Here is a 27,542-nt window from a genome sequence, read left to right on the forward strand (position 1 = left end):
TTGAAAATTTTGAACAAATTTTTTTGAATTTATTAAATTTATGACAATTTTGTTCAAAGTTTTAAGCTTTGAGTTATATAGTTTTTCTTGTAGAATCCACTAGACTTTTATAAAAATATAAAAAAAGATATTGAATATCAGAAAAATAGGTGAAATTGGGTAATGTAGCGCGACAAACTATTATTTTGAACACATGTGTAAAATTAAATTCTTATTGGTTTGTTTGTGAATACTTATTCCGACAGCTTCGATTTTACGACTTCGCTGAAATCAAGTCAACTTACTTGTATTACTTGACTATGGGGGGAGGTTAAGTAAGGTTTTTGTGACAGTCGATTTAGAATAGCCAACTCACTTAGACTATGTAGGACCGTCGTGGTACCCCAGTGTAACACGAGAACCTCAGTGTGCATTCACCATGGAATCATTTAGGTGATCTTATGAAGCGTAGGATAGGTTTTATACCGAATAGTTCCGTAAGAGAGTCAAAAGAGTATTTTCCTAACAACCTTGCTCTACTCCTAGCTAAGGCTGGACAATTACAGAGAAAGTATTCTACGGTTTCTTCCTCTTTCTCGTCTCTAAAATTTCTGTAGTATCTATAAGGTCATCACCTTTCACAGAAGCCACGCCCTTCGAGTTGCTCTCTCTTGAGAGGTTGAGCAGTTCTCCTGACCTTTTCTAAGATATTTGCGGCTAAATTAGCCTGGTTGTAACACAAGTGTTTTCTTGCCTCCATGACCTATTGGCCTACTGGAGAATATTATTTTTTATCCTTAATTTGCAAGTTATGATAGGAATTCCAATATTGCCACAGTGGAAGATTAGTGCCCTTTTTGGCTACCTCATCGGCCTTGCAATTTCCTTCAATATCTCTATGTCACGGAACCCATATAAGGCTGATCTTGAAGACGGTGCTAATATCATTTAGAACTGTCTGGCTTTCTTGAGCAACCTTTGATCTTAGTATAACTGCCTCCATTGATTTGGTGGCCTCCCGACTATCCGAAAAGATATTTATCATAGTTTTTGTTATGGTGTGTGTGTTAAGGTACACAGTAACATCCTTTATGGCGAAGACGCTACCTGGTAGACGCTACAGTAGTTCGGAAGTCGGAAAGATAATTATATTCCTAGTTCCTTTGAAACAACTCCATAACCTTCTCTGTTATCTAGCATGGATCCAATCGTGCAAAAATTTATTTCACCTCTTCTTCAATATCTTTGAGTTTGCCACTCTCTTCTTGGCGGGATGTTTGATTGAAGAGCCTGCCGAAAGTGGGTTTAGGGAAAGAGTAGTCGACTTCTTGATTATAACTACTCATAGTAAGAAGTATAGAAGTGTGGCCGAATGGCCAGGGCTTCCATAGGGCCATACTATTACGTTTAAGCGCTGAAGCAGCGGACACGTGTTTTCCTACCAGATTTAGAGTAGGTTCCGATAGGTCGCGCTATAGATGTACTCATGGTGGTGATTAATTAATTTTCCACATATAATTGTTGAGAGCCGTATTTTGAATAAAAATAGGGAAACTTGAAAGAATCTAAATTTGTGCATGTTTTATTTAAAAACAACAGCTATGCGCTTCTTTTGAATGAACATTTATTAATAGGTATAGAAATCTGACGAAACTTTATCTGGATCTCGGTATCGGCCCCACTTAAAAACTAGAATTGAGGGAAATGGAAATTTAATACTAAAAAGATTTTTCATGTTCCATGAAACTCGATGACATAACCACGTTTTAAAAAAACGAAGGAAATGTTTTGAGTAGTGATGGAAAATATTTCCAAGACTGACTGTGTAATCATTTGTACGCAATAAAGCATCAATATTTGGGGCAAAAACAGCGGTTTTCTATTTGAGCACCCAGTACATACAAAATAATATACTTTCCCGCATGGTATAGGAGGTAGGAATCTTTATAGCTTCACAAAATTTTGAAATCGCACAAACAAATTTTTCATTTCCAACGAACCTCTTTAAAATGTAGCAAATTATTTTTATTTCTTCTTTAAATTCGGCAGAATCTTACTACTGTAGATAGCAAAAAAACATTAAGAGAAGTCGCAAGAAATTGTAAAGCAATTTAATTTTTACTTAATTAATTACTTCACAAAAATGTGGCGAACATTTTTCTTTTGCGCACAGAAACAAAAAAGAATTTAAACAATAAACTTTATTTTTAATTAACAGTGGACAAAAATAATTATAAGGCTTTTCGCATTTTGTAAATTGAAACTTCGCTCAAACATAAAAACTACTAAGCTTCTTACATTTTGCAGATGTTATTTTACTAAAGTTTTTATAGACGAACAAGACTTGAAAATCGAACTATGTAACTAAATTTGTCTGAATTTGTATTGTAGCAATATTGGTAAACTCTGCAGAGGCGAAGCTTGCCCGGATTTTCGTTCACTTACATAAAACCGAATTGTATATAAATAGTTGCAAGATAATTATAATTTTATCCATGTAAAGGTTGTTTGTGACTCCGAAACCGCGTAGGCACTTCGAATGAAAATACAAAGCCGTCGAGGTAAATCCGGAGTATACCCAAAACTGATAATAATGCCATATAATATGCACAATATATTTAATGTTGTTTTCGGATTGACAGTACAGAACGCTAGTAGCTAGGACAACAATGAGTCCAGTGCAGGACAGCTGCGACACTACTTGTAGAATCGCTTCGTGTCGGAAATAGCCCTAAATCGATAATTGAGTGATATGATTAGAAAAAGACACACGTTTACGGTAATGTTAAGCCTTGTCGGGGAAATCCACACCTGTTCACAAGACAAGAAAGACTGAAGCTTGGATCCACAGCAACCTTCGCTCCCACTCATTGCCCGATTTGTGATCACTTTCAAGCTCCTTGATCAGAATGACGAGATGATTCGACTCATCCATATCTAACCGTAGCCGTCCGTCCATGCCCATGATAACTCGGGCAAAAATGCATATATTACGATGAAACTTGGTGCAGTATTTTTCAAATTTTTCTATTAATCTACTCCGGGTAATGCAGAGGAGATATCTAGATTGGGCTCCTCGCTCCAAATTAGTAAGGGCAAGGTAAACATACCCATCCCCTTTGCAAGACGTAAACTTTTAATAGACAGACACACGATTACTGTTGCAAATTCCAACTGGAAACAGTTAAACACCTTCGCTATTGGTAGTCAAACGTGGCCCGAATGGAACAACTTAAGTAGGGAGGACTGAAAAATCGTAGTAGATGTCCTACCTGTCCACTATCCCATGACTATTACAGAAGCAGTCAAGTAAAGAAGAAGAAGAGACAGTCGATCACCTTCTATGCGAGTGCATGGATCTGTGTAGAAGACGGTTCAGACTACTCAGTCTCGCTTTTCTGAACACCATAGCGGATGTTGCAAGTCTCAAACTAGCTGGTATAGTCAGCTTTTTAAAAGCCACGCAATGGTTTAAAGTAGACCAAGTAAAGTAAGGATAGGATAATTCCGGTGGTATCACAAGGGACCTCTAACTTGCCTAGGTGCGTCGAAAGATAGCCAGTTCACCCAACATAACCTATTTATCCAATGTATGGTTGGTACTTAAAATGGGCGCAATCAGTCGCCCGTCTCCCATACAATGGTAGTTTTCGAGAAAGCAAAAGCAGAATTACTAAAATTTTAGGTAAATGATGAACCCGGGAAAAGGAAAACGACGCAAATAAAGTTTTGGACCACTTGTGGGCTAATATACGTACGTGATCAGAAGGTATCGGGAATGTTTAAATAAAACAAAACATAGTTAAATTTCAGGCAAATTTATTTTATCTCCTTCAAAATATGACCCGTCTGAAGCAACACACATGTGCCAACGTTCAACCCACTGGTAGGCCGACGAAGGGATGGCCTTCAGCTCCTTCGTCGCATTCTCTTTGATCTCCTCTATCGACTGAATTCTTCTTCCACAAAGTGGTAACTTCAACTTGGGAAACAAAAAGAAGTCGCGCGGGATCATATCAGGTGAATACGGTGCTTGCATGATGGTATTTACATGGTGTTTGGTCAAATAATCCAGCACAATTTGGACTCAGTGCGATGGCGCGTTATCATCATGCAAAATCCAAGAATTGTTAGCCCACATTTCCGGCCGTTTGCGACGTACAACATCTCTCAAGCGCTTCAAAACGGATAAATAATATTCTTTATTGACTGTCTGGTCCGATGGAAGGTACTCATGATGCACTACGCCTTCGGTTCGTTTAAATTAAACATTCCCGGTACTTCCTTATCATAGGGTATCTCGATAACGACTCAATGAAACTCGCCCAAACTTAGTGCACATATTGCTCCCCACCTCTTAAATAAAAGGTCTTTCAAAAGACGCGCCTTGATTTTGTAAAAAAAAAATTGTAGCAATTTAGATTATTTCAGGTTTCACTATTTTCATTGAAAATATGGCTTTTTAAAATTAGATGTGGAAAATTTCATCATTTAAATGTCCACCATGAGTACGTCTACAGATAAAATCCGCCAAACAGTCAAGTCATGAATGCCAAATTGTCGGGAATGTTGAGAAGTCGATGTTGAAGGTTGTTCAGCAGCACTTTGCGCTACAGCAGCAATACTCTCAACAGAACGTCCAGGTTTAGGTCGGCCACTCCTTTTTCTATCCTCGACAGAACCAGTTTCTTGAAATTTGTTCTTGAACCTTTGAATCGTAGACTCATTCGGACGATTATATTCACCAAAAGTCACGAATTTCGCGATTTGTTGTTTTTAAAGTTCGACCATTTTCATAATAAGTTTCAATTTTATGTTGAAGATGACATAAAAAAGATGCCGTCTAGGAACTATTCACTACTGACAGGCGGCACTTATGAAAGACCCTTTCTTATTGAGATCTGATAAAACCACACCCACGTTTTATATGTTAACATAAACTCTCATTGTCTATGATTTTTTTGGTTCATAAAATTAAAAACCGGTTTAAAATAAATTTTACTAAAATGTGCGCGAGCCGAATTCAGTCCTTGGCCGGATATAAATCCGGGTCGTTCTGGTTACATAGAACCGACTGTCGTGAGAACGGGCTGAGTTTAGCCCTCATTTAGTCTTCTTCCTTACTTGTTTTCAACTTTAAAATGTGCACTCCTATTAGCTTAATATGTGTTTAAATTGAATTATTTTTGGTTATTTTTAGTTTTACTTTTAAAGTCAATATTCCGGAATTACCTCGACAGCGCTGTATAAAAAACTCAATCAAACTTTGCGCCAACATTCAGTATTGTAAATTGACTAAATTAACATAAAACTTTACCATCTTCTTGCAAATGAAGTGAATATGAAAGTCCAAGAACTTGAAAAAAGCGTGTGCTTTCCTTGCCATAAACCAGGTGGTCATACCTATTTCAGTTTAGGATACTTCTCCCCTTGCTTGCCTAACCCAAATGCAGAAATTTAAACTTAATTTCGCGGCTGCTACTTGTACAACCTCAATAGCTCTATTTTGTCATAGCAAAAAGTAGGCTAATGTAAAAAGGGCTACAATTTTATACGAACTGAAGTACCCACCCCATAAATTAGATTTTTAGATTTCCGAAGTTGTGAAGCAAACAAAAATGGAATTGTTTTAAGAAGATTAGTAATTACGAAACTGGAAATTTCACTTTTTAATTGTTGTATTAGCGCTTTTTGTTACCCGCTAACGTTGATTTAAAGTCTACTAAGGTTTAGGACGTTACCTTTCATGAAATCGCATTAAATTAGAATTTTTCACTATTTTAGCAATATTTAGTCAAATGTAGAATTAGAAACTTGTCAATATACCCGCAGTTCTAATACACTTGTAAATATAGTACAAATAAATATATTAATACGATTACATTTAATATGAGCGGCATCATTTACTTGGGCTTAAGTTGTTGAGCCCATACAAATATGGGACGTTATACATATAAAATATATTTTTTTTTTGTAATTAGATTTCCCAGTACTAAATTGATTACTAAATTTCGATTAAAAATAAAAAAAAGTAAATAGGCGATGCCAAATACATACAGCGAAGGACTTAAGTCCACATACAACAGCATATTTTCTTATTTCCCAGAAGGTATACAATAATTGAAAAAACTGTTGATGTAGTTTTTTTTCTAAATTCATATTTATTCATCAATCTACAAAAATTAAATTATTTGACTTGCTTTATGACAAAAAAAATTAGCAAAATAACAAAAAAGCGGTATGAAAAAAGTCTGCATACAGTTCAATTAGTTCAAAAAGCAAATTTATCATTTTAAGACTAGTTTTTTTGAATACTTTCAGTATTTAGTATTATCAATCATTACCTGAAGGCGTCGTGGCATTGATCCAACTAGTTCAACTAGTTGGGTACGCTTTTCCTGCGTTATTTGGTTCGATGCCTCCATCAACTCCTTTAACGAATTGCGTCAGTTACTATGCTTCGTCGATTTTTTCTCTCCAAAAATGTTATCATTATATTACTTAATATTTTAAGTGCATTTAGTTGTATAGGAGCTTAATATACGAGGAATTCAATATGCTAAGGGTCATTGTCTTGCAAGCATTCTACTGATCATTTTTCAACGCCAGATGCAGCTATAGCTCCCCGAACCATGCCGTGCTTGGCAGTCGGTATAAAATGTTTCATTTCCATAACCGCATTTCTTCTCCTCCATATTTTAGTCCACCCATCGCTTCCAAATACATATATACGTGAAGAGCTCCAGCTTCCCCATGAGACACGCGTAACACTGACACAATTACGTTCTGGATACTGTAGCAGGAATTGACCCCGACATACCAAACATATGTCCCGCATGTGAAGGTACCCCGCACGACACTAACCACCTTTTCACATACCCTTTAAAACCTACTCATCTAACACCCCGTCGAAACAGCATGTTTCCTGGGCCTACCCTTAGATGAGCCAGACGAATACGACCGGTGATATACCCTACACTGACGGGGCTTCTATTACTGTTAAAACATCAACAACAACATATATACATATAATATAATATATTGAACTTCGATTCGTCAGTAAATAAAACTTTACACCAGAAATCTATTCCCTTGCCAAAAAGTGGCCGTGCAAACTTAAGCCGAAGGCGACGTTTTTTTCTGAAACCAGACGCTTTTACGCAGTGTCGTATTGAAATATCCGCTATTATTTAGATTTCTTAATAATTCTTGGATGAACACTTTTTCCGGATGCCTTGACGCTATGTTCGACCGATTTCGGAACACTATTTCTCAAATTTTGGTCGATTTCCCTTAAAATTAAGCTTACACCTCTTCTGGGCAACTTCTTTGGGCGGCCTGTTCGCTTTTTATTTTGATAAGAATTATCACATGTACCTATGTCTGTTTGTCATAGCAACGACGGTCATTGTACAGTTCCATAAGTAAAAACACTCTCAGCTGGCCGCCAAAAAATGCCCACAGCTGAGAGCAGCTGATTCCAAAACGATCTTTTATATAAATGGTTGTATCGTATCAAAAAGTCTAAAAAATGACGTAAAAATTCAGATATTTTTCAATAAAAAGCATTATTATAGATAAGGCGGCCGCCGTAGCTGAATGGGTTGGTGCGTGACTACCATTCGGAGTTCAGAGAGAACGTAGGTTCGAGTCTCGGTGAAAGACCAAAATGAAAAAAAGTTTTTTCTAATAGCGGTCGCTCCTCGGACCTCCGAGTGTATTTCTGCCATGAAAAAGCTCCTCATATAAAAAATCTGCCATTCGGTGTCGGCTTGAAACTGTAGGTCCCTCCATTTGTGGAACAAAATCAAGACGCACACCACAAATAGGAGAAGGAGCTCGGCCAAACATCCAAAAAATGGTGTACCCGCCAATTACATATATATATAGGTATAGCTAAGAAATATATTAAAAATATGTATGTGATATTGTAAATTTTCCTAGTCAAAGATATTATTTTGCATTTTTTTCGATCATTTTTAATATTACCATAAAAATTCTAATTTGGCCACTAAGCACTCCCCACGCCATTTCTTGACTGCCTGTCAAACTCACACCAAGTTTGCCTGTCAAAAAATAGGAAGAAGAAGAGTGTTCTTACTTATATTTTTGTACAATGAATAACGGTACCTTAAAGCTACTTGTTTAATGTTTGCTTTCTTTGAGTGAACCAAGGCAGATGGATGTAGATTTTTTCATACCACATTTTTGTTATTTTGCTAATTTTTTTGTTATAACGCAAGTGAAATACTTTAATTGTTGTAAATTTATGTATAAATATGAATTATGGATAAATATGAATTATGAAAAAAAGCTACATCAACAGTTTTTTCAATTATTGTATACCTTCAGGGAAATAAGAAAATATGCTGCTGTATTTATACTTAAGTACAGGGTGGGCCAAATAAGACCTACTAATTTAAACACAAATAACTTTTAATCATTTATTTTGGTTAATTGTTTTTATATATTGAATATATTTTATGGAAATTATGTATGAAATATTACATCAGATAAATGTCCACCATTCTCCTCGATACAAAGATTGGCTATTTTTAACGCGTTTTCCATTACACCAGATAATGTTTCTGGTTGAAGGCTCAGTATTTCGTCTCGAATATTTTGCTTCAGCTGTCTAATACTCTCTGGTTTATTAAGATACACTTTGTCTTTTAAATATCCCCATAAAAAGAAATCGGGGGCAGTCAAATCTGGCGAACGAGGTGGCCAAGGGAAGTCTGAGTTTTTGAAAATCAGATGTTCGCCAAAAATTTCACGCAGCAGGTCTTTGTTGGTGGTCTTGCGGTAGCACTGCTTGCACAATTTTAATTTTGTATGGGTACATTTTAAGATCCAACTTAAAAATTCTACGCAATGTCGGTCTGGAAATGCCCAATTGGCTGGAACGACGGCGAGTTGAGACAGATGGATCATCTGCAACACTCTGCCGCACAGTTTCCACGTTGTCTTCAGTGCGACTATTTCGATGGGCACCTCGTCCAGGACGGTCGGCCACTGAACCCAGTTCCTCAAAACGACCGACCAAACTCCTAATCATAAAGGCTGTGGGAGCTGATCTGGAATTAAAATGTTGCCTATATTCACGCTGCATTAAAACAAATGAACGTTGACAAGAATAGAAAAACTCGATATTTTTAACGCGTTGTGTTGTACTGTAGGGTTCCATAATAAATTTCCAACAATTGAATTATAACCTACAAAAAGAGAAAAATAAATAGGTCAAAAAATAAAAAAGTTATTTGTGCTTAACATTAGTAGGTCTTATTTGGCCCACCCTGTACTTCACTGTATGGATGTGCAGCATCCTTCCGGTTCGAAACTTTCATGGACTTAACTTGTGAACATTTGAAACCAAATGTTCAAGCACTCGCATATCACGGGAATTATTTCATATTACAGTCAGTTTGTCTTTGTTTCAAGAAATATTTTAGCATACGTATTGAAATATGATCTCCATAATAATTGCATATAAATTCCAGTTTTGCGCTACAAATGTACGTCCGTTTCGGTAATTTTTAAGATTTTTTTTTGTAAAAGTTAGCTTGTAAATGCTTAAATTAAATGTCTTTTTTTTTTGGCTAGCAAATAGTGGCAATTATTATGAGTGAACACAAATGCGCTTTCTAGCCCCGAGAAGAGCAAACTTCTTGTACGTGAAATAATTGTGCTATTATACTATATATGTATATGTGATCAATGTAATCTAATCAAACTGTTTATAAAGCTAGGTGCTCGTTGTTTAATTTCAGCAACCTATTTATTAAGTAGATATGTATGTATATGACGAAATTGTTTGTGATGGTACTACTGATGTTCTGCTCAAAGTTTAAATTTCCAGAATCCTACGAATTTTTTAAATAACTCATAAAACATTCATACATATATATATACATATATACGCGTATGTATGTACATATATGCATATGCCTTAAAATACCACGTGATGGAAAAATTGTTAATATTTGAGCTTGACATTTTTAGATTGTTTTTTTTTTGTTCTTTTGTTTCGTTCAGTTGTATTACTGTGTTCAATTCTTGTATTTTCACATTTTACGCTCGTAATTGTTGCTGTAATGAAATGCGTGTACGTTTACAAATAGTTTTGCATTGATGAATATCTTTTCAGTTCCTTAATATGGCATCCGTCTTTATGAGAATCTTCAATCTGATATGTATGATGCTTCTTATTGGCCACTGGAGTGGCTGTTTGCAGTTTTTAGTGCCAATGCTACAAGGTTTTCCATCAAACTCATGGGTATCCATTAACGAATTACAGGTGATCGGCAATTAAAAATTAAGTCGCTTTTCTTACGCATTTAAAATGCTTTTGTGATTTCCAGGAGTCATATTGGCTGGAACAGTATTCATGGGCTTTATTTAAGGCGATGTCTCATATGCTTTGCATAGGTTATGGCAGGTTGGTTTCGCTTTCGGAAAACTCAACTTACGCACTCTTAACCGTTCATTACTTGCAGATTCCCACCGCAGTCATTGACGGATATGTGGCTGACGATGCTTTCGATGATATCAGGTGCAACTTGTTACGCACTATTCTTAGGTCATGCGACCAATTTGATCCAAAGTTTGGATTCAAGCAGACGGCAATATCGTGAAAAAGTGAAACAGGTGGAGGAATACATGGCCTATCGAAAGCTTCCACGCGACATGCGCCAAAGGATTACCGAATATTTCGAGCATCGGTATCAAGGAAAATTTTTCGACGAAGAATGTATACTTGGTGAACTAAGTGAAAAACTGCGAGAGGATGTAATCAATTACAACTGTAGGTGAGTAATGAAGAAACGAGTTTTTTTCCTACGGTTCAACTTACATCCATCTTAATCTGGTCAATGGATTACTGAATAACTTTGGTCATGTTCAATAGGTTGTGTTTTAGTACTAAGCTTTCGCTTTCCCAATTTATCTCAACTGCTCAAATTTCCAAAACCTCTATTGTTTAAGTGACCGTCATTATTATATTAGTAAGAAAAAAACGAGCTTATTTTTAACATTTCCCATCACACACTCCCTAGCATCCCGCGATATCGTTAAATTTTACTTAAAAATGCCTAGAAAAAGAAGTACGATAGGGTCAAACCCAGAGATCTGGGTACTTTTTTTGACACCACACCACCCAAGAACATTGGTTGGATACTGACACTGTCTCACCCCTGTCTCATGGCAGCCGGTACTACGTTACCGGAATGACTCGGATTTTTCCCGACCAAGGGCTGCCGCCCCAGTAAACTAACCCTGTCTAGTGAACCGTTTACCATCAAGCAAAAATGGCATTGGTCCAGAACGACGCGTGTAACATATGCGAAAGAAAAAGGGTACTTTAGAACGCCTCCTTTGTCACTGCCCTGCCCTTTGTAGACCTCATCAAATGTGCCTAGGATCAACATATTTTTCATCCTTGGAAAATATTGCAGACAAAAGGCTGAACGGCCTGTTAAAACTCAAGAAGACCTCCATTAGGAATTACATAAAATAATATACATAGCACTGGCAACACAATGGACCCTACAGGTCTAAGTGAGAACTTTAGCACTTAGCACTACCTAACTTAACCTTCCCAAGAACATCTGACACAAAAAGTCCATTGCTTGGCTTGTTGAAACCAAAAGTTTTCCATATCGATTTTACGCATTTGCGGTAATACAAATTGTGCTAACACCAACTGATACTGATTGTCATGAACCACCTCGTAAACTCTGAATAAAGATGATCCAATATTGGTTTTTGAGCAAACATTGTCCCAGATAGTTACTTTCTGTTCATGCAGTGGTGTTTCATTAAAATTTGGACGATATGTACGCTGATTTAAGGGGTTATATATACATAGTTAGAAGGCTGAAAAAAAACGAATTTTCCAGAATTTTTTCTGAGAAAACTTTTAAATTTATTGATCTAAAAATGTGTACACATAATACGAAATTAAAAAACCCAACAGATTTCGTTAAAGTAATCTTAAATCTAGTAATCAATCGAAGAAATAGTAATATAATTTTTTTTGACATAATGGCGGTTTCTCAAAAAAGTAAACGATTTTTTACCAAGATTTCGGCCTTAAATTGTTTATAAAAAAATATGAATATTTATCGGTGAGAAAAAATCTTCTATTAATCAATAAAAAATTTATTTAAAAAGCTCGTGTTAAAATTTGAGACTAATAGGTATAGCCGTTTTCGAGTAACTTTGAACCGACTTTGAAAAACCATTTTGAGAAAAACGCGTTTAAAGTTTGAAAAGCACTTTAAATACACTCGGAAACGCCTTTTCAAATTTGGGTGTAACTTCGAAAATATTCACCGGAACGGTATAAAATTTTCTGTGGGTATTCTTAAATATATGTACATTAAGAAAGTAAAATAAAAAACGATTTTGCGAAAATTCTAACTGTATATAACCCCTTAATACAACTGATCGATGCGATGGTGTCGAAGTAAATTAAAACATGTTTGAATTCGTCTAAATTGACATTTAAAAACATACGATCGCTTAAGAATTGTCAAAGTCATTCAGTAACTCATTTTTCCAGATTGAGATTGTGCGCCATACTGTACATTGAAAATATTGTAATAATAATAATAACTTTCTATTACCTCTCTCTATTAGGTCTCTCGTTGCGTCCGTGCCTTTTTTTGCTAACGCTGATTCAAATTTTGTTTCTGATGTCGTAACGAAACTGAAATATGAAGTTTTTCAACCCGGTAAGTTTGACTGCTTTTGAAAATACACACACATACCATTTAAGGCTTTTATATTATTATGAGTGTATGTATAATATGTATATGTGTGTATGCATATCTCAGGACTCTGTAGAAAACAACTTACATATGCAGGCAATTCAATACAAATTGGAAAAAATATTAAAATATTCTATAAAGTATAAAGTATATGAAATATTATTAGGTACTTATTGATCAAGGCGTCTATTAAAAATGGTAGCAGTGGACCAGCTGATTTGGTTCTTATTGATTTTTTTAATGAAAAATAGTAAATTTGATTATGATCTTTTTGCTTTCTAGGAGGAAATACTCATTTATTTTATTAAAAAAATATTGAATTAAGGGGGGAGCCTGCTTTAGATGCTTCAAAAAACCGATTTTTTCGTGGATTTTTTTGGGAAGGAAAGAAATAATCGATTGAAACTAAACTTTCAGGTTTTATTGTTATATATTTTAACAGTCTTCTCAAATTTTTTCATTAAAATATATGTCATATTATGCCTGGTACAAGCATTTTGCCGAGGCGCCTCGAGTGTGCATATGTCGTGCGGCGGGAAAGATGCAGGTCGCAATTTTCATCAGAAACCAACAACCAAAAAAAATTTTATTTTAGTATAGTATAGCTTCTAGTCAAACCAAGAAAATTAAAAAAAAAGTGAGAAATTCAACAATTTTTCGCTAATTAAAAAAAAATTCATTGTTTTGGAAAAACAAATTCACTTTAGATTGATTAAAAAGTGGGTTAAGGTTTTTTAGGTTCAACAAGAAGAGAATTTTATTCCGAGTACAATCAATGTTATCTCGCTTCGATAGGACGTTTAACTTTTCCCCTATCTTTCCCGCCAATTAGGAAAAATCGTAGAAATAAAAAACCGAGAAATCGCATTTCGAGCAATCCGGCCGCTCGTATACCTGCCCGACGCTTACTCACAATTTCTTCTGTAACTCCGAAAATATTTTGAATTTGCTTCTGAAATTTTGAGGACACATTCTTGGATAGTTTAGGAAGGCATTTATGCAAAAAAACAAAAATCGAGTTTTTGAAGCCTCTAAAGCAGGCTCCCCCCTTAAGAAACGTATTACTTACATTCATATTTTGTAACGAATTTAAATTCAAAAGTTATGAAAATTTTAAAATAATTTCAACACGACAAATAAATTGATTCTTTTTTCCATTTTTCCTTCACAAATAAATCACTTCTTTATTTTCTACTTTGATGTGACATTCTAATGTTCAAAATATTGTTGTTGGCCTAGTGCCACCATCTTTAATGAATTCGCCTTTTATTGATCTAAAAGCCAAACCTGCCACAGTCAAATAATTTGTTCTTTCAAAACTCTTTTGATAGGTATTTTAATGTTGAATTGTCTTATTTTAATTTTTTTATTTGTTTAATATTTTAATATAGGTGATATTATTATAAAAGAAGGTACAATTGGAACAAAAATGTACTTCATTCAAGAAGGCGTCGTGGATATTGTTATGGCGAACGGAGAGGTAATTACAAACAAATTTATAAATATTTATTGCTTTATTCTGTATTTTTACAAACAGAAATTTTTGAATATATTTATGTATGTATTTAGTTACTGAATCAGTTTTATTTTTTTTTTTTTTGTAAATATGCCTTAATGGAGGCTCTTGCGTTCTTCCACTAAAAATAAATATTTTGATGTCCCATGGTAATAAATTTAACTTAGATCTTTGACCATCAAATTAATTTCTTGTATGGGTATAATAACATCTCTACCCTGCCCACTTGACAAAATATTAGTTTGCGGAAAAAGAAATCCTTTATTTGTAATTGAATGTAATGATCGGTATCTTGTAAAGTATCGATCAAACAATTTAAAGTTTATACTGGTTTTCAAGGTGACATTTCACAAAAACTTTACGCAAAAATAATAATGGATTTTTCCCCCCCCCAATGTAATAAGGCCTCTTCGACTATGTATCACTGGAAAAGAGCTGCCAAAAATTGCATTTGTTGGGAAGCACTTAATGAGTATTAGTAAGGCCGCGTTCATACAGGGAAACATTTGTTGCTTAAACTCGTTACTCATCACATGCTTGCGCTCTGCCAAGACCCTTTGTGTTGTCGTTCTTCTCAATGTTGATGTTAACTGTAGACTAAAAATTAGCAATTGCAAGGAATGTGAACAAGAAAAGACGGGCAACACCGAAAAGAGAATTCGAAAACTTGAAGCAAGAAATGTAAAGGTTCTATCTATGAACGCGGTCTAATGAAACTCTGTTGAAAGAGAGTTGGCAGCGTTGAAACTATTGAGTTATGCCAGTTTTATAGCTAGCGGCGAGTCTTGCTCTATACTTTGTTGTAGCTTTCACATGCAAAATTTTCGGCAAGTGAGCTGAGCCCAGAGATAGCGAGCAGAGAAGTGGCGAAGATGTGTCTATATGCATTATATGCGGGCATTATTATCTAGGTTATTTCTAATTAATCTGGTTATATGCCATGATGTCCAAAAGTTTACAGTTTTCGAAATATTCGATTTTAAAGATCATTATCCACTTTTTTTTATATTAGAACAAGTGTTAAATTTTCTGTGTGTGTTAAGTTAAAGGGTATTCAGTTAATAAGAATCATTAATAAAATTGTAATCAAGCTCTGACAGTTAAAATTTGTTGCTCGATAAAGTTTTGAATTTACCATTTTTCACTAAGTTTTTCAAAAAAAAAATTTTAATGGAAACTATTCCGCAAATTAGTTTAAAAGTCAGTATATCTTTTTAGCTAACTTTCCGAGCAGCTTTTTCATATGCAAATCTTCATTTAAACTATAAAACACTCATCCATCTCAGATGCTACGGTATCAGCAATTTTTCCGGCTTAATCAACTGGGATTCTTACAAACAATGTCATGCACTTGCTCAATCATTTCTTTAAGACCTTCATTGCACTTTATGAATTTCTGTTGCTGATAAACCTTCCAAAACTAAGAATTTTATCACTGGGCGATATTCGGTGCTTTCCATTGCAAAAAGAATCCACTGATACGTAACTTCAAATAGCTTGTAAACAAGAAATTAATTAGAAGATCGAAATAAAATTTAAACAGCGTATAAATTTTGATTAGGAAAATGTGTCGCTTTCAAAGATTTTCAACCAACCTTCAATAAACCTAAGGCAACACCCCGACCAGTATTAGAGTGAGAGTAGCCAACATTCTGTTTTACTGGCCTTAATTACATTGTTTGCCTTACTAATATGGAATTATTAATATTAAAATTCTCTAACTCTCGCTAACTCACAGGTTGCGACTTCACTTTCCGATGGTTCATATTTCGGTGAAATTTGCCTGCTGACGAATGCAAGGCGAGTTGCCAGTGTGCGTGCCGAGACCTATTGCAATTTATTTTCATTGAGTGTAGACCACTTCAATTGTGTTTTGGACCAGTATCCCTTGATGAGAAAAACTATGGAAACAGTTGCGGCAGAGCGTCTAAACAAAATTGGAAAGAATCCCAATATCATGCAACAAAAGGATGAACAAATCAGTAATCCGGAATCGAACACCATCACCGCAGTAGTGAATGCGTTAGCTGCCGAGGCAGACGACTGCAAAGACGAGTAAGTTGACCAAGTTTTGAGTAAGTTGAAGAGAAAGAAAATATCACAGCAATAGAATGTAGTTAGTAAGGGTAAAATAAGTATGAATTAAACTTTTCGGATCAAGCTCATCATATGGCATCATAAGTTCAACGGTACGGAATACATAAAATTATTATTTTTCGACACCTTACATCTGCATGGCCACTTAAAAATTAGTTATTATTATTGTTATAGTTATTATTATTAAAAAGTGATAAGTTGTACCCACAACATAAAATATTTTTAAAAGCTCATATTTTATATTAAAATAAAATTAATTTTTATGAAAATAAGTTTTTTGTATATTTAATCATTATTTGCAGAGGCATTTCAGTTTTGTGATGCACTAATTTCTATTGTTCATCCTTAGTTCATCTACCGCCAAAAACGACCTCAACCATTAGCCAGTGCGGCTATTAAAATATGCACCACACTTTTTATTTTATATCTTTGAGTTGTTTTATTATTTTATACGTCTTAAGTCGCTGAAGTAAGGCAAAACTTCCTTCATTATTTTCATTCAATTACTCTGGTAATGGCGTTAGCAATTGCACGAGGGCATAATTTCCATAATGAGGCTTGCACAACATTCTGCTGGAACCCTAAAAATAACTCAAAATTAAAAAAAAAATGGCAGCTTCTCAAACCCAGAACATAAATCCCATAATGGGGCTTGCACAACATTCTGCTGGAACCCTAAAAATATATTCAAAATTAAAAAAAAAATTGACTACTTCTCAAACCGAAACGCGTGGAGTTTAATTTTGGCGGAATGTCTAAAAATGTTATTGGGTAATTGAGTGAAAATCGATAACTAAATAAAATGTATATAAATTATGGTTAGTAGGAGATCCTAAATAGTTTTGCAACAAATATGTAAGCTTATACTTTATTGAAAGCGTGAAGCAATGTGGGAAGGTTAGGTTATGGTGGTAGTCGGACCAACTCATTTAGACCTTACATGTTCATTGTGATACTACTGTGCGATGTGGGAACCTCATTTATTTATCTTCATTAACCCATTTTGGGGCTCTTACAAAGTGCAGAATTGATCCAATCGCCACGCTGGACAGTTCCGAAAGAGTATTGAAAAGTGTCTACCTGCAAAACCTGCTCTGATTTTAACCAAGACTGGGCAATTACATGTTCCCACGACAGTCGGTTCTACGTAACCGGAACGACCCGGATTTATATCCGGTCAATAACTGGCTCTTCAGCAGTATTCCCTGTATATGTATGGGGAGTGTTTATGCTGCTACAACAACAACAACAACAAAGGGGGTGCTCAAGCTGTTTTTTCCTCTTTGTGGGTCTTTTTCCCCCTTGTTCACTCCTCTCGGGAGCATAGGACCGCGATAAGACTCTTGTCTTGCGTTGGTTTCGTTAATCTATTTGATTTCTGACAGGATAAGTGATTAGCTTGTCCACCCACAAAATTTCGTGTGGGTGTAACTACCCAACATAACCACATTATTTGCGGGCCTCTTGCGCCTTTTCGCTTTACCGCAAAATTCAATTGCCAAGGGGAAGGGGAAAGGGAAGCTTTTTGTCGGCCTAAATTTGTGTGAAGCATACCAACCCAGTTTCTAAAACACTCACTATTTTTAATGAAAATTGATTTTGTAAAAACAAATAAACGAAAAATAATTTCTGGTATTTTCTTTAAAAAGTCCTCTTCACTTTGGCGCACACTTTGTGTGTACGTTTTCACATTTTTTCTATTATATTTGCAGCGATATTGACCTTAAGGAAAATTTACTTCATGGGTCGGAGGGCAGTTTTATGGGGCCAGTGCAAACGATACGAGAAGGACTGCCTCGACCACGTAGCGGCGAGTTCCGTGCACTCTTTGAGGGCAATACTCCATGACACTGAAGCCTCGAGCAAATGCGTACATAGCTAGAACAACAAGATATGCAATAACAACTATTGCAAGTGCAATATGGAGGGCGATCACGACGAGCAACAATATGATAAAGCATCGGAAGGATGTACATACATGAAACATACAGCCATACTAAGTGATTGATCACACAAAGACACACACTTAAACATATTGTAGACGTGTACTCTTACTCGTAATGATACAACTAATGTCCTCAGCAATTAATCATAATTTCAGCTCCGCTAACTGTGATGACTTTAATAATAAGAATCGAAATTTGAAAACTGGTGAACTAACTCTACTCCATACAAAAATTCATACATACACGCATAAAAATAACTTAATACATATTAATTCGGATATAAAACCCATGATAATTATTATTAAAAAAAATGTAGTGAAATAATGAAAACCAAAAATATATAGTACATATGTATTGTATATCTATAGAATATAAATCACTCGCTAGTGTACAGATTATTTAAGCATAAAAAGACGACGATGGCGACTCGAAGAGACTTCAAAACAACACTATAGAAATATAAACAAATTTTGAAAAAAAAAACCCAAAAAAATATATATATATAAAAATACATGAAACAAACCCCTATCATACCAAACCAACAAAAGCAAATTGCATGTTAGAAATACGCTGCATAGCAATTAAATAACATTGCGATTATTATTACTGTTAAAGCCGAAACAAAAATTATAAGTTAAATTAATTTACACAATGAAATATATAGTAGTTATAACGCAACCTGAGCAAGGAAACAAAAAGCAGAAAATAAAACATTGAAAAACTTAATAATTAAAAGTAAATAAAAAAAAAAAACTGTGCGATCGACCAGCGTTAAGCATACCATACCGAACACAAAAATAATACAACCTACCTAAAATGAACATACATAAGTACATACAATACAAACCAACCAAAGCAACTAACATACATACATATACACTTACCTGAAACAAACAATAACGCTACTTACTTACATAAAGTAACAGTACATGGAATATAGAGAAGTTTTGTCTTTTTATAGCAAGCTGTTATATTTTTTTAGTTAAATCGAAAAATTGCAAGTTGTATTTGTTTAAACTAAGATGAGAGAAAAGTACTCTTAGAAACTGTACTCATAGCAATGAACAGGAACAGCTAATAGGCATATGAGAGCACATGAATACATATGTTGAAACAGATTAAAATGAACAAAAAGAGAAAATGAGACAAATTAATGAGTATCTTAGTATTTTATTACACGTAAACTAATAAAACCAGAAGGACAACGTTTGCCTTGAAACGAAAAATGTTTTTTTTTTCATTTACAGTATACAGCAACAGGCAATGGGAAGCCTCTGCCATGGAAACGCTCCTCATACATATGTACAAAAAAATAAATAAAAAAAACAATATCTGCCGTTCGGAGTCGGCTTAAAACTGTAGGTCCCGCTATTTGTGAACCAAGACGCACGCAACAAATAGGCGGAGGAAACACCCAAAGAGATGTAAGCGCCAATTATACTTGTATATATGTTTAAACAGCAACAAAGCTTTCAAATGAGCGGCCGCCGTAGCCGAATAGTTGGTTCGTGAATATCATTCGGTAGTGCGTAGATTCGAATCTCTGTGCATGAAACTGCAAAATGGTAGACACAGTTTTTTTCTAAAAGCGGTCGCCCCTCAGCAAGCAATGGCAAACCCCCGAGTATATTTCTGCCATGAAAAAGCTCCTCATGAATAAAAATTATCTGCCGTTCGGAGTCTGCTTAAAACTGTAGGTCCCTCCATTTGTGGAACAACAAACACCTAGCAGTGTATGCGCCAATTTATTTATTTTTAAAGCTTTCATATACTAACATACATACCTTTAAAAGTCTCATAAGAAAATATTATATTTATAACAAATTTACGAGGTGCGGCACTTAATAGATGATTCCCCGTAGAGACACTTGCTGTCTTGACGATTCCCATATTTTAGAGCGCTATACAGTGAAATCGCGATAACTCGTAACAAATTTGTCTGCCCTGCATCACTCATATTTTTCCCCCAACCGAATTACTTCGTCAATTTCTAAATGCGCTAAAAGTCGTATTCATTTTTCATATTGTTCTAAAACCCGTAATTGTCGCAATGACAAAAAATCGTAAATCCTTTTTAATCGCAACTTTTGCTTTTGGTTTTGCAAAAGTTATTAATAACTGATAGAGTCCTATAACTAGAAGATTGCGATAATTAAAAGTACTTGATCGTACCTTGGATTACGGAACCTTCAAGCTCCTTGGATGGAAACGCGATCCCACTGGGTTTGCTTAACTGTAGACAACTCTCGCATGCTGCTTTGTTATTTGAGCTACAAGAATGATAGAATACAATATTGCACCCATTATAAAGGTGTGACGTCATACTGGTGCAGAGGGAAATGTGAGCATGTGAATAAGAATGCAAGAAGAAATCACGTCAACAATAAATCAAATCAATCAACACACTAGTAAATCGGACAAGTCTGACGTCATACACACAGCGATTCTGTCACTGAGAGTGGATAAGCGGCACGAAATGGAGGTCATCTTTGTATGCTGTACATCATAAATATAGAAAAGAATGGACTTTGCGATTGTTCGCCTCACAGTTTTACAGCTGACTAAAACTTGCTTAGTACCTACGTTTTTGAACAGATGTCTCTAGTATCTATAATATATAGATAGGTAAATAAACGCATAAGAAGGGTTTTTGTGGACACAAAAACGATGTTATTATTTTGAACCTGGAAAAAGCTTTCATTTGTGGGTTTTAGAATTAACGAAAAGTAAATATATAACCATAAAATGCATGCATCTACACAAAAAACTTAATGTACTGCATTATAAATAATAAAGATATGAAATATGCCTTTCTTGCGTGATCAGATTGGAGACACTTTTTCCAATAGGGTTTCTTTTGGCAATTCACGAGTGACTGCTGTCAAACTATGTACAGGTATCCCTCGTATAACGCGATAGTTACTTACCAGAAGAATTGCGCGTTATGTAATTCCGCGTTATCTAAAACATAGTTTTCATATAAATTTGGGGGTTATGTTCCAATAGGTTTTTTTTTAAATAAAATACATACAAAATAACAGATGCACATATATTTCAACTCAATACTAAAGTTCAGACTTTCTTATACAATTAAAAACACAAGATATGAATAATAATACATATGTACATACATATTTCAAAATTCAAAAAACAAAATTTAAATAATTATGTGCACATTAAAAAATTTAAAAACAAACTAAAACAAATGAAAGGTTTATTAAAAACTTTATTGTTATTCTTCAAACTTCATATGGTAATTAATCTGTTTCACTGTCTTCAAAGATCTTTGCACGTGGGCGTTTTAGGGGAGCAATAGCTTCATCAGAAGATATTTCTTCAACATAGTTTTCGCTATTGGATAAGAAACTAGTTGTGGGACCTTGTGGTTCTTCTACTGGTTTTATAATTGCAAAATCTGTTATCAGTTTTTGGTGGGTGGTTTTTTTAAGCTCCTTTTCAATTTCGTAATAAGGTGCTAGATTAATATCTATTCTATCTATCTAAGGCAAAAAAGGGTAATTCCCGGCTTACATTAAAAATACATTACATATTATAAACATGTGGTACGCAAATTAGTATTACCAGATTTTATAATTATGTATTTTCCCCTTCGCGTTATATAAGCCTAAATTTCGCGTTGTACTGAAACCTAATTTTTCCAAATCGCGTTATATCGAAACCGCGTTGTATAAGACCGCGTTATACAAGGGATACCTGTACATATATACATAACTTTTTTCAGTATTCATTGACATTTCATAATGGGAAGACTTGCGCCTCAACAACGCAAACAAATCGTACAACTGTGTTACGAAAGTCGACGCTCTGTGAAGTGTTAATCGCGTGCTCAAGCCAATTTATGGTGTTCAGCGACGAGGCCCATTTTTGACTTAATGGCTATGTCAATAAGCAAAATTGCCATATTTGAGCTGAACAGCGCCCCAAAGTCATTCAATAACAGTCATTACATCCAGAACAATCGTTTGGTGCGGCCTATGTGCCGGAGGAATCATCAGCCCATATTTCTTCAAAGACGAGACTGACGCCAATGTAACAGGGAATGGCGAACGCTATTACGCCATGATAAACGAATTTTTAATGCCGGATATTGAAGGCCGTGATCTCCACAACATTTGGCTCCAACAAGACGGCGCTACTTGCCATACAGATCGTAAAACAATGGATTTATTGCGCCTCGGACCAGTGCATTGGTCACCAAGGTCGTGTGATATCACACCTTTGGACTTTTATTTGTGGGGGTATGTAAAGTCTAAATGCTTTGTGTATACACCAGCTTCGATTGAGGCATTGGAAACCAACATTACTAAAGTTTTCACGACTTACCGACCGACGTTCTCCAGCGAGTCCCGAGTCATTCAAAATTGGTGTTTACGGATGGCCGAATTACGACGCAATTGCGGTGAATATTTGAAAGGGATTACTTTAAAAATAATAATAATTGAATGGTTGTACTCCAAAATAATAATCAATTTGAATTTTCGTTGTTTTATTTTAATATAAAATCCGATACCTCTACCATTGATCACCCCTTAGATAATGAGCTCGGAAAACATCTAACTTGGCATTTACACGAAGCAGTTTTGCAAAGACAATAACAACACATTCGCATTTTCTTACTTAGCATTCACAATTCTCTGTCTATGATTTTTCGAAAACGTAAATTTGGCAAATGATTTGACGCTACTTGTAAATTCGGCGACGTTTAGTTTTAATGCGTGAAAGAATCGAAATCAGAGTAAATAATTTGTACGAAACGGCACTATCGGCGGTTGCTTCAAAATGAATTGTCTTCACAACTATCCGGGCATCTAGGCTTACTAAGTGAAGCCAACTCCATCACCAGCTGGTCTTTCCAATACAAAAGAGGCCTCTACCACCAAATGGCACCGTATCGAGTAAGTTTAGAGCTGCAGCGTTGGTATCCATTCGAATGACATGAAGCTTGATTAGAAAAAGGTTGATTAAGACCTCCTCATATTACAACCTCGGCTGTGTAGGCTCCACTCATTAATTACAGCTACATTGCACCCTGTAACAATTTTGATGGCCTGGTGTTGTTGTTGTTTTAACAGTAATGGTAGCCCTGTCAGTGTAGGGCATATCACCGGCCATCTTCGTCCAGCTCATCTAGAGGTAGGCCTGGCCTGGTGCTGATGCTCGGCTAATTAGCTGCCGCATTCGAACTTAATCTTGCGCCATAAACTATAAGTAAACTATATTAAATTTAGTAGTAGTAGTAATATTTATTAAATAATAACTTTTCATCAGATTGTCAACATTTTATTGACAGAACTCGTGACGTTGCCACTGTTGCAGAAATAATGTGACAGAACGTGATGTTACCTGCATCCAATTCGCCTTGCTGTTATCTCGTAAAAAGTAACATTGCCGTAGTTATTACAGCGCGTACACACTCCCCATTAAATCATTCGTCTAAAAACCTTTTTCCCTTGAAAACACAATCTACGCACAAAAATAAATCACCATATTTTTTTACATCCCACTATGTATTTTGAATACATAACTTTGGCTTAAAATACTTGTCGAGTTTAGATCAAATGATGTAGTTGCAAATAAATATCTCGTCGAAAAGGATTCGTCGTCAACAATTGAAAAGGAAGCTTTCGAATTGTGTCGGGTACATTTTCGCACAAGTCCAATCTGCCTGGATGGTATACATTGTGATCTATGATACATTCATAGTCGATGCCCTTATTTTTAAGTTCAATTAATTCGGCTAACGAAGGATATTCGCCTAATTCGAGCATAGAAAACCTATGACAAACACAAACTAAATTAAATTTCATTTATTTTCCAAACCAAAATTTGAGTCTCACGTCGGAAAATGTTCGCGTAGGTGGTGCAATCTTTGCTCTCCCTGAAAATAAATAGATTTACAACATTTAGTGGATGCCACTTTATTAACCAGGTGTACATATATGTATAAGGTGTATAATACATATATGTACATACATGTAGGTATATATATATACATATATATATCTGCTTGTTGTAAATATTTGAAGCTCAAGTTTTAAACCAAAAAATTTAAATGCAGACTCGTATAAAAAATCATATTTATTTTTTTAATTCATAAAAACAAAACATATGAGTATTTTTAAGATCTCGAAATTTCTTAATGCGTATAACTGCAAAATCAAATGCTTATGTACTTTAAACAAAATTATTGTCATTCAACTCTTAAAATTAATATTTTTACAAAAATATCGACTAATTTATTTATATTAAATTGCTAGATGTAGGCATATGGATATATATATACAAATAAATTAATGAAAACTGTTCACCTTATCAGATTTCTGCCATTCTTCATCATAGAGAGCAAACCCATTTTCAACCAGCTCTCTATTTATCTGTACAACCTCGCTTCCATTAGTATCACATAAAACCATGTAGATGATTCGTTTCTAAATGAAAACAAACCATAAATATTTGTAAGAGAAAATAAAATTCCAAATTACCGCTTCATAAATTTCTGAGACTTGACCATAAAGCATCAATTCACAAGATAAGGATAAAAAATAATGTATAGATTCTTGGCACCAGTGTAAATTTTTTGGACGAATGTGTGATAGTGACCCACGAATAGCTTGCTTGGGTAATGTTGCAAAAGCTGTCAGCAAGAATTTGATATTGTCGATTGATACTTCCGAAACGGTACCATAATCTACAAAGAGCACCTAAAAACAACAAATTTTAATACATTAATAAATCAAGTTAGTTTCAACTAAACCATTTAACCCTTTTACCTTGGTTTTGTTTTCAATAACTGCAGACAGGACTTCTGCGCGATGCCATAGGCCCTTATATAGCGCGGCACATACCTGGCCAGGACATATACACATTCGTGGTATGCAAAACTCGTCAGGTTCAAGCGACATATAAAAGCGTCTATAAATTTTAAACTTTGAACACATTTTCTCAAGTCAGAAGTTAAGGGTCCTTACTCAATTTGAAGCATCAGTATGTCCAATTCATGATGTTCTTTGTAAATGTGAAACCAAAACTTAAAAGGACTATGAATCTATAACAAAAATATTTTATCGTAATTCCTTTTCTTATTTACTTATTCTATTACCTCTGAAATAAATATTCCAATTATAGAGCCACTTCGAATATTGTCTGGTAGCTTATATTCTGGTATCTTCTTGCCAAACGTCATCGTGTTTTCCGGGAAATCCATTCGGAATACTAAATTGTTCTTTAAGTTCAATTTTAAATACAGTGATCAATTTTCAACTTTACTAAGAGATTTATAGAAATGTAAATATTAATCTTACGGCGGCATACGCGGGCACAGCTTCTTCCATATCATCGATTATTTTTTTCTCATCGTGTGATTTGTTTAAATCGAAGACGTTCTGAGTTGTACAATCGTAACTTCTCGTTACCGTATTACTTGGTAACATTTTCGTTTGCACTTTTTGTGGAAAATGAATTGTCGGTAAGTTTGGTTTTTCAATTTCTATATTTAGTTCTCTTAAAGGACCCGAAGTATGATTATCATCGTTAATTTTACACTGCTCAAAAATTCTCTCAAAGCTGTCAGTTTCGGTTGCTGGCGGATTAGCTATGTTGCCCTGTATTTGTTCCACCAGCTTATGTGAGTGCGTCCTCGGTATTTGACATACTTGCGGGGCCAATTTTTCAGCTTCTATAGTATTTCTTTGCTCTTTTGGAGGATTTGAAGGTAGCGGCGAATCCAAATTCTCCTTCCTCATTCCATTCAAGTTTCTCATTTCATTCGCAAAACGATTAACAGCAAATCCCTCAGGTAATTCGAGTGCCTGACATTTTATTACCGTATTTCGAGGAGTACTCCTAGTCACTGAATGACTGAAGCGTATATTACTGGTGGGAAGATTGTTACTCGTAAATTGATTAGAAACCGATTTCTGTCCTGCAGAATGTGAAATCTTGGAGTTATTAAAATCATTTCGGGGAATGCGTAGACGTGGTGGTTTAGCTCGCGGTCGAGCTCTTGTCTTCTTCTGCTCGCACACCATCTTGCGAATGTGATCCGATTTTTCATTATGAACAATACGAACTGTAGCTGAAGGGCCACTTCCACAAATCTAGCACAACTCAAAATGTTAAGTGAATTTTTTTTTTGGTATCTAGTACTTACTTCAATAGTATCAGAAATGGAACGAAGGAACAACTCTAACGTTTGGAAGCCAAGTTTTTTATATGGTATTGAGGATCCCTCGGTACTGCGAAAGTCTCGATTAAGTGCGTCGATAGTAATCACATCAGGGCACGACAATACAAGTGATTTTATTATTAATTTTATTTCCTGCAGGTACCCAATTTCCATTTCAAGAATTATTTATGTAATTTACACCCCTAAGCAAAATAAATAAAGAAAATATTGTTAACTGTAAACAGCTTTTAGCTGCCGGCGTCTACTTTCAAAAGTTGTTGTATCCTTTTCTTAAAAAGCCCCCACACGTGTAATTACACTCTGTTTATAACAATACTAATCTAAACAGGGCGATTTAGTGACAGCTGATTTGTTCTCTTTCTTTCGCTTCGAATATTACGATTTCAACAAGGCGAATTGAGCACCGTAGATGGCGCCTTCCCAAAGCAGTTACTTTATTTTTCGCGATTTTGATAAGTCTGACGTCAGGCACCTTAATACTACAAAACCAAAGTGTGTAGGAGAAAGTGTGTGTATGTGTGTATACTTTCTTGTATTTGGCAGCTTCTATTGCTTACGTCTAATCTACTATTCACAAACAAGTAATACCAATTCATTTTGTTGTATATTCTTGGAGCATGCCGACACCGCCAATTCGGAAGCCACAAGCTCTTGTTCCATCCTTCTTGCTTATTAATTATCGTAATTTCTAGATTTGGTAACTCGTACTTTCTGGAGACATCGGTCTCGCCTAGCTCTGTCTTGCCATTTGTTGCAAGGCGAATTCATGTTTTTGTTTTGCTATCGCATTTGTTCGTTATTGCCGTAATTGCTAGACGTTTCACGAAGTTTCTTGCTTTGCTACAATCCGCTATATATTTCATTTGAAAAAAAAGCGCCGCAGGCGAAGGAATAAATGGAAAATTAACTTTTTTATAAAAAATGACACCTGTGAAGCAAACAGTATATTAACACAGAAAATATAATAAGTGGAACGAAACTGTAGTATTTTTGCATAGAATTCGTTTCCGCGTAGGCAGCAGCTTTTC

The 27,542-nt window shown here is 35.2% G+C and overlaps 2 protein-coding genes across 9 annotated transcripts in view; one reads left to right on the plus strand and one right to left on the minus strand.

Annotated features, from left to right (window-relative positions):
* The window catches only part of LOC128868733 (uncharacterized), a 90,523-nt gene extending 70,989 nt beyond the window's left edge, over nt 1-19,534 (plus strand). For all 7 annotated transcript variants that reach the window (XM_054111165.1, XM_054111167.1, XM_054111169.1 and 4 more), the window contains 7 exons: nt 10,127-10,276; nt 10,341-10,417; nt 10,476-10,787; nt 12,619-12,713; nt 14,141-14,229; nt 16,004-16,320; nt 18,075-19,534. In XM_054111165.1, coding sequence (XP_053967140.1) covers nt 10,127-10,276; nt 10,341-10,417; nt 10,476-10,787; nt 12,619-12,713; nt 14,141-14,229; nt 16,004-16,320; nt 18,075-18,210 — 1,176 coding nt within the window. In that variant the 3' untranslated portion in view covers nt 18,211-19,534. The remainder of the gene's footprint in view (nt 1-10,126; nt 10,277-10,340; nt 10,418-10,475; nt 10,788-12,618; nt 12,714-14,140; nt 14,230-16,003; nt 16,321-18,074) is intronic.
* Nucleotides 19,535-23,672: 4,138 nt separating this feature from the next.
* Nucleotides 23,673-26,838, minus strand: LOC128868669 (uncharacterized). Of its 2 annotated transcripts, XM_054111013.1 has the most exons (10): nt 26,760-26,838; nt 26,479-26,696; nt 25,631-26,425; nt 25,429-25,551; nt 25,298-25,374; nt 25,100-25,241; nt 24,812-25,030; nt 24,638-24,757; nt 24,167-24,207; nt 23,673-24,104 (listed from the first exon to the last, which is right to left on the minus strand). In XM_054111013.1, the coding sequence occupies exons 2-10, from the start codon at nt 26,665-26,667 to the stop codon at nt 23,879-23,881; spliced, it is 1,932 nt and encodes a 643-aa protein (XP_053966988.1). In that variant the 5' UTR covers nt 26,668-26,696; nt 26,760-26,838; the 3' UTR covers nt 23,673-23,878. The 2 variants fall into 2 exon arrangements, with proteins under 2 accessions (XP_053966988.1, XP_053966987.1); XM_054111012.1 differs by having other exon boundaries at nt 26,479-26,822.
* Nucleotides 26,839-27,542: the final 704 nt, after the last annotated feature.

The sequence above is a fragment of the Anastrepha ludens genome, chromosome 6 (genome assembly GCF_028408465.1).
Source record: "Anastrepha ludens isolate Willacy chromosome 6, idAnaLude1.1, whole genome shotgun sequence".
Taxonomy (NCBI): Eukaryota; Metazoa; Arthropoda; class Insecta; order Diptera; family Tephritidae; genus Anastrepha; species Anastrepha ludens.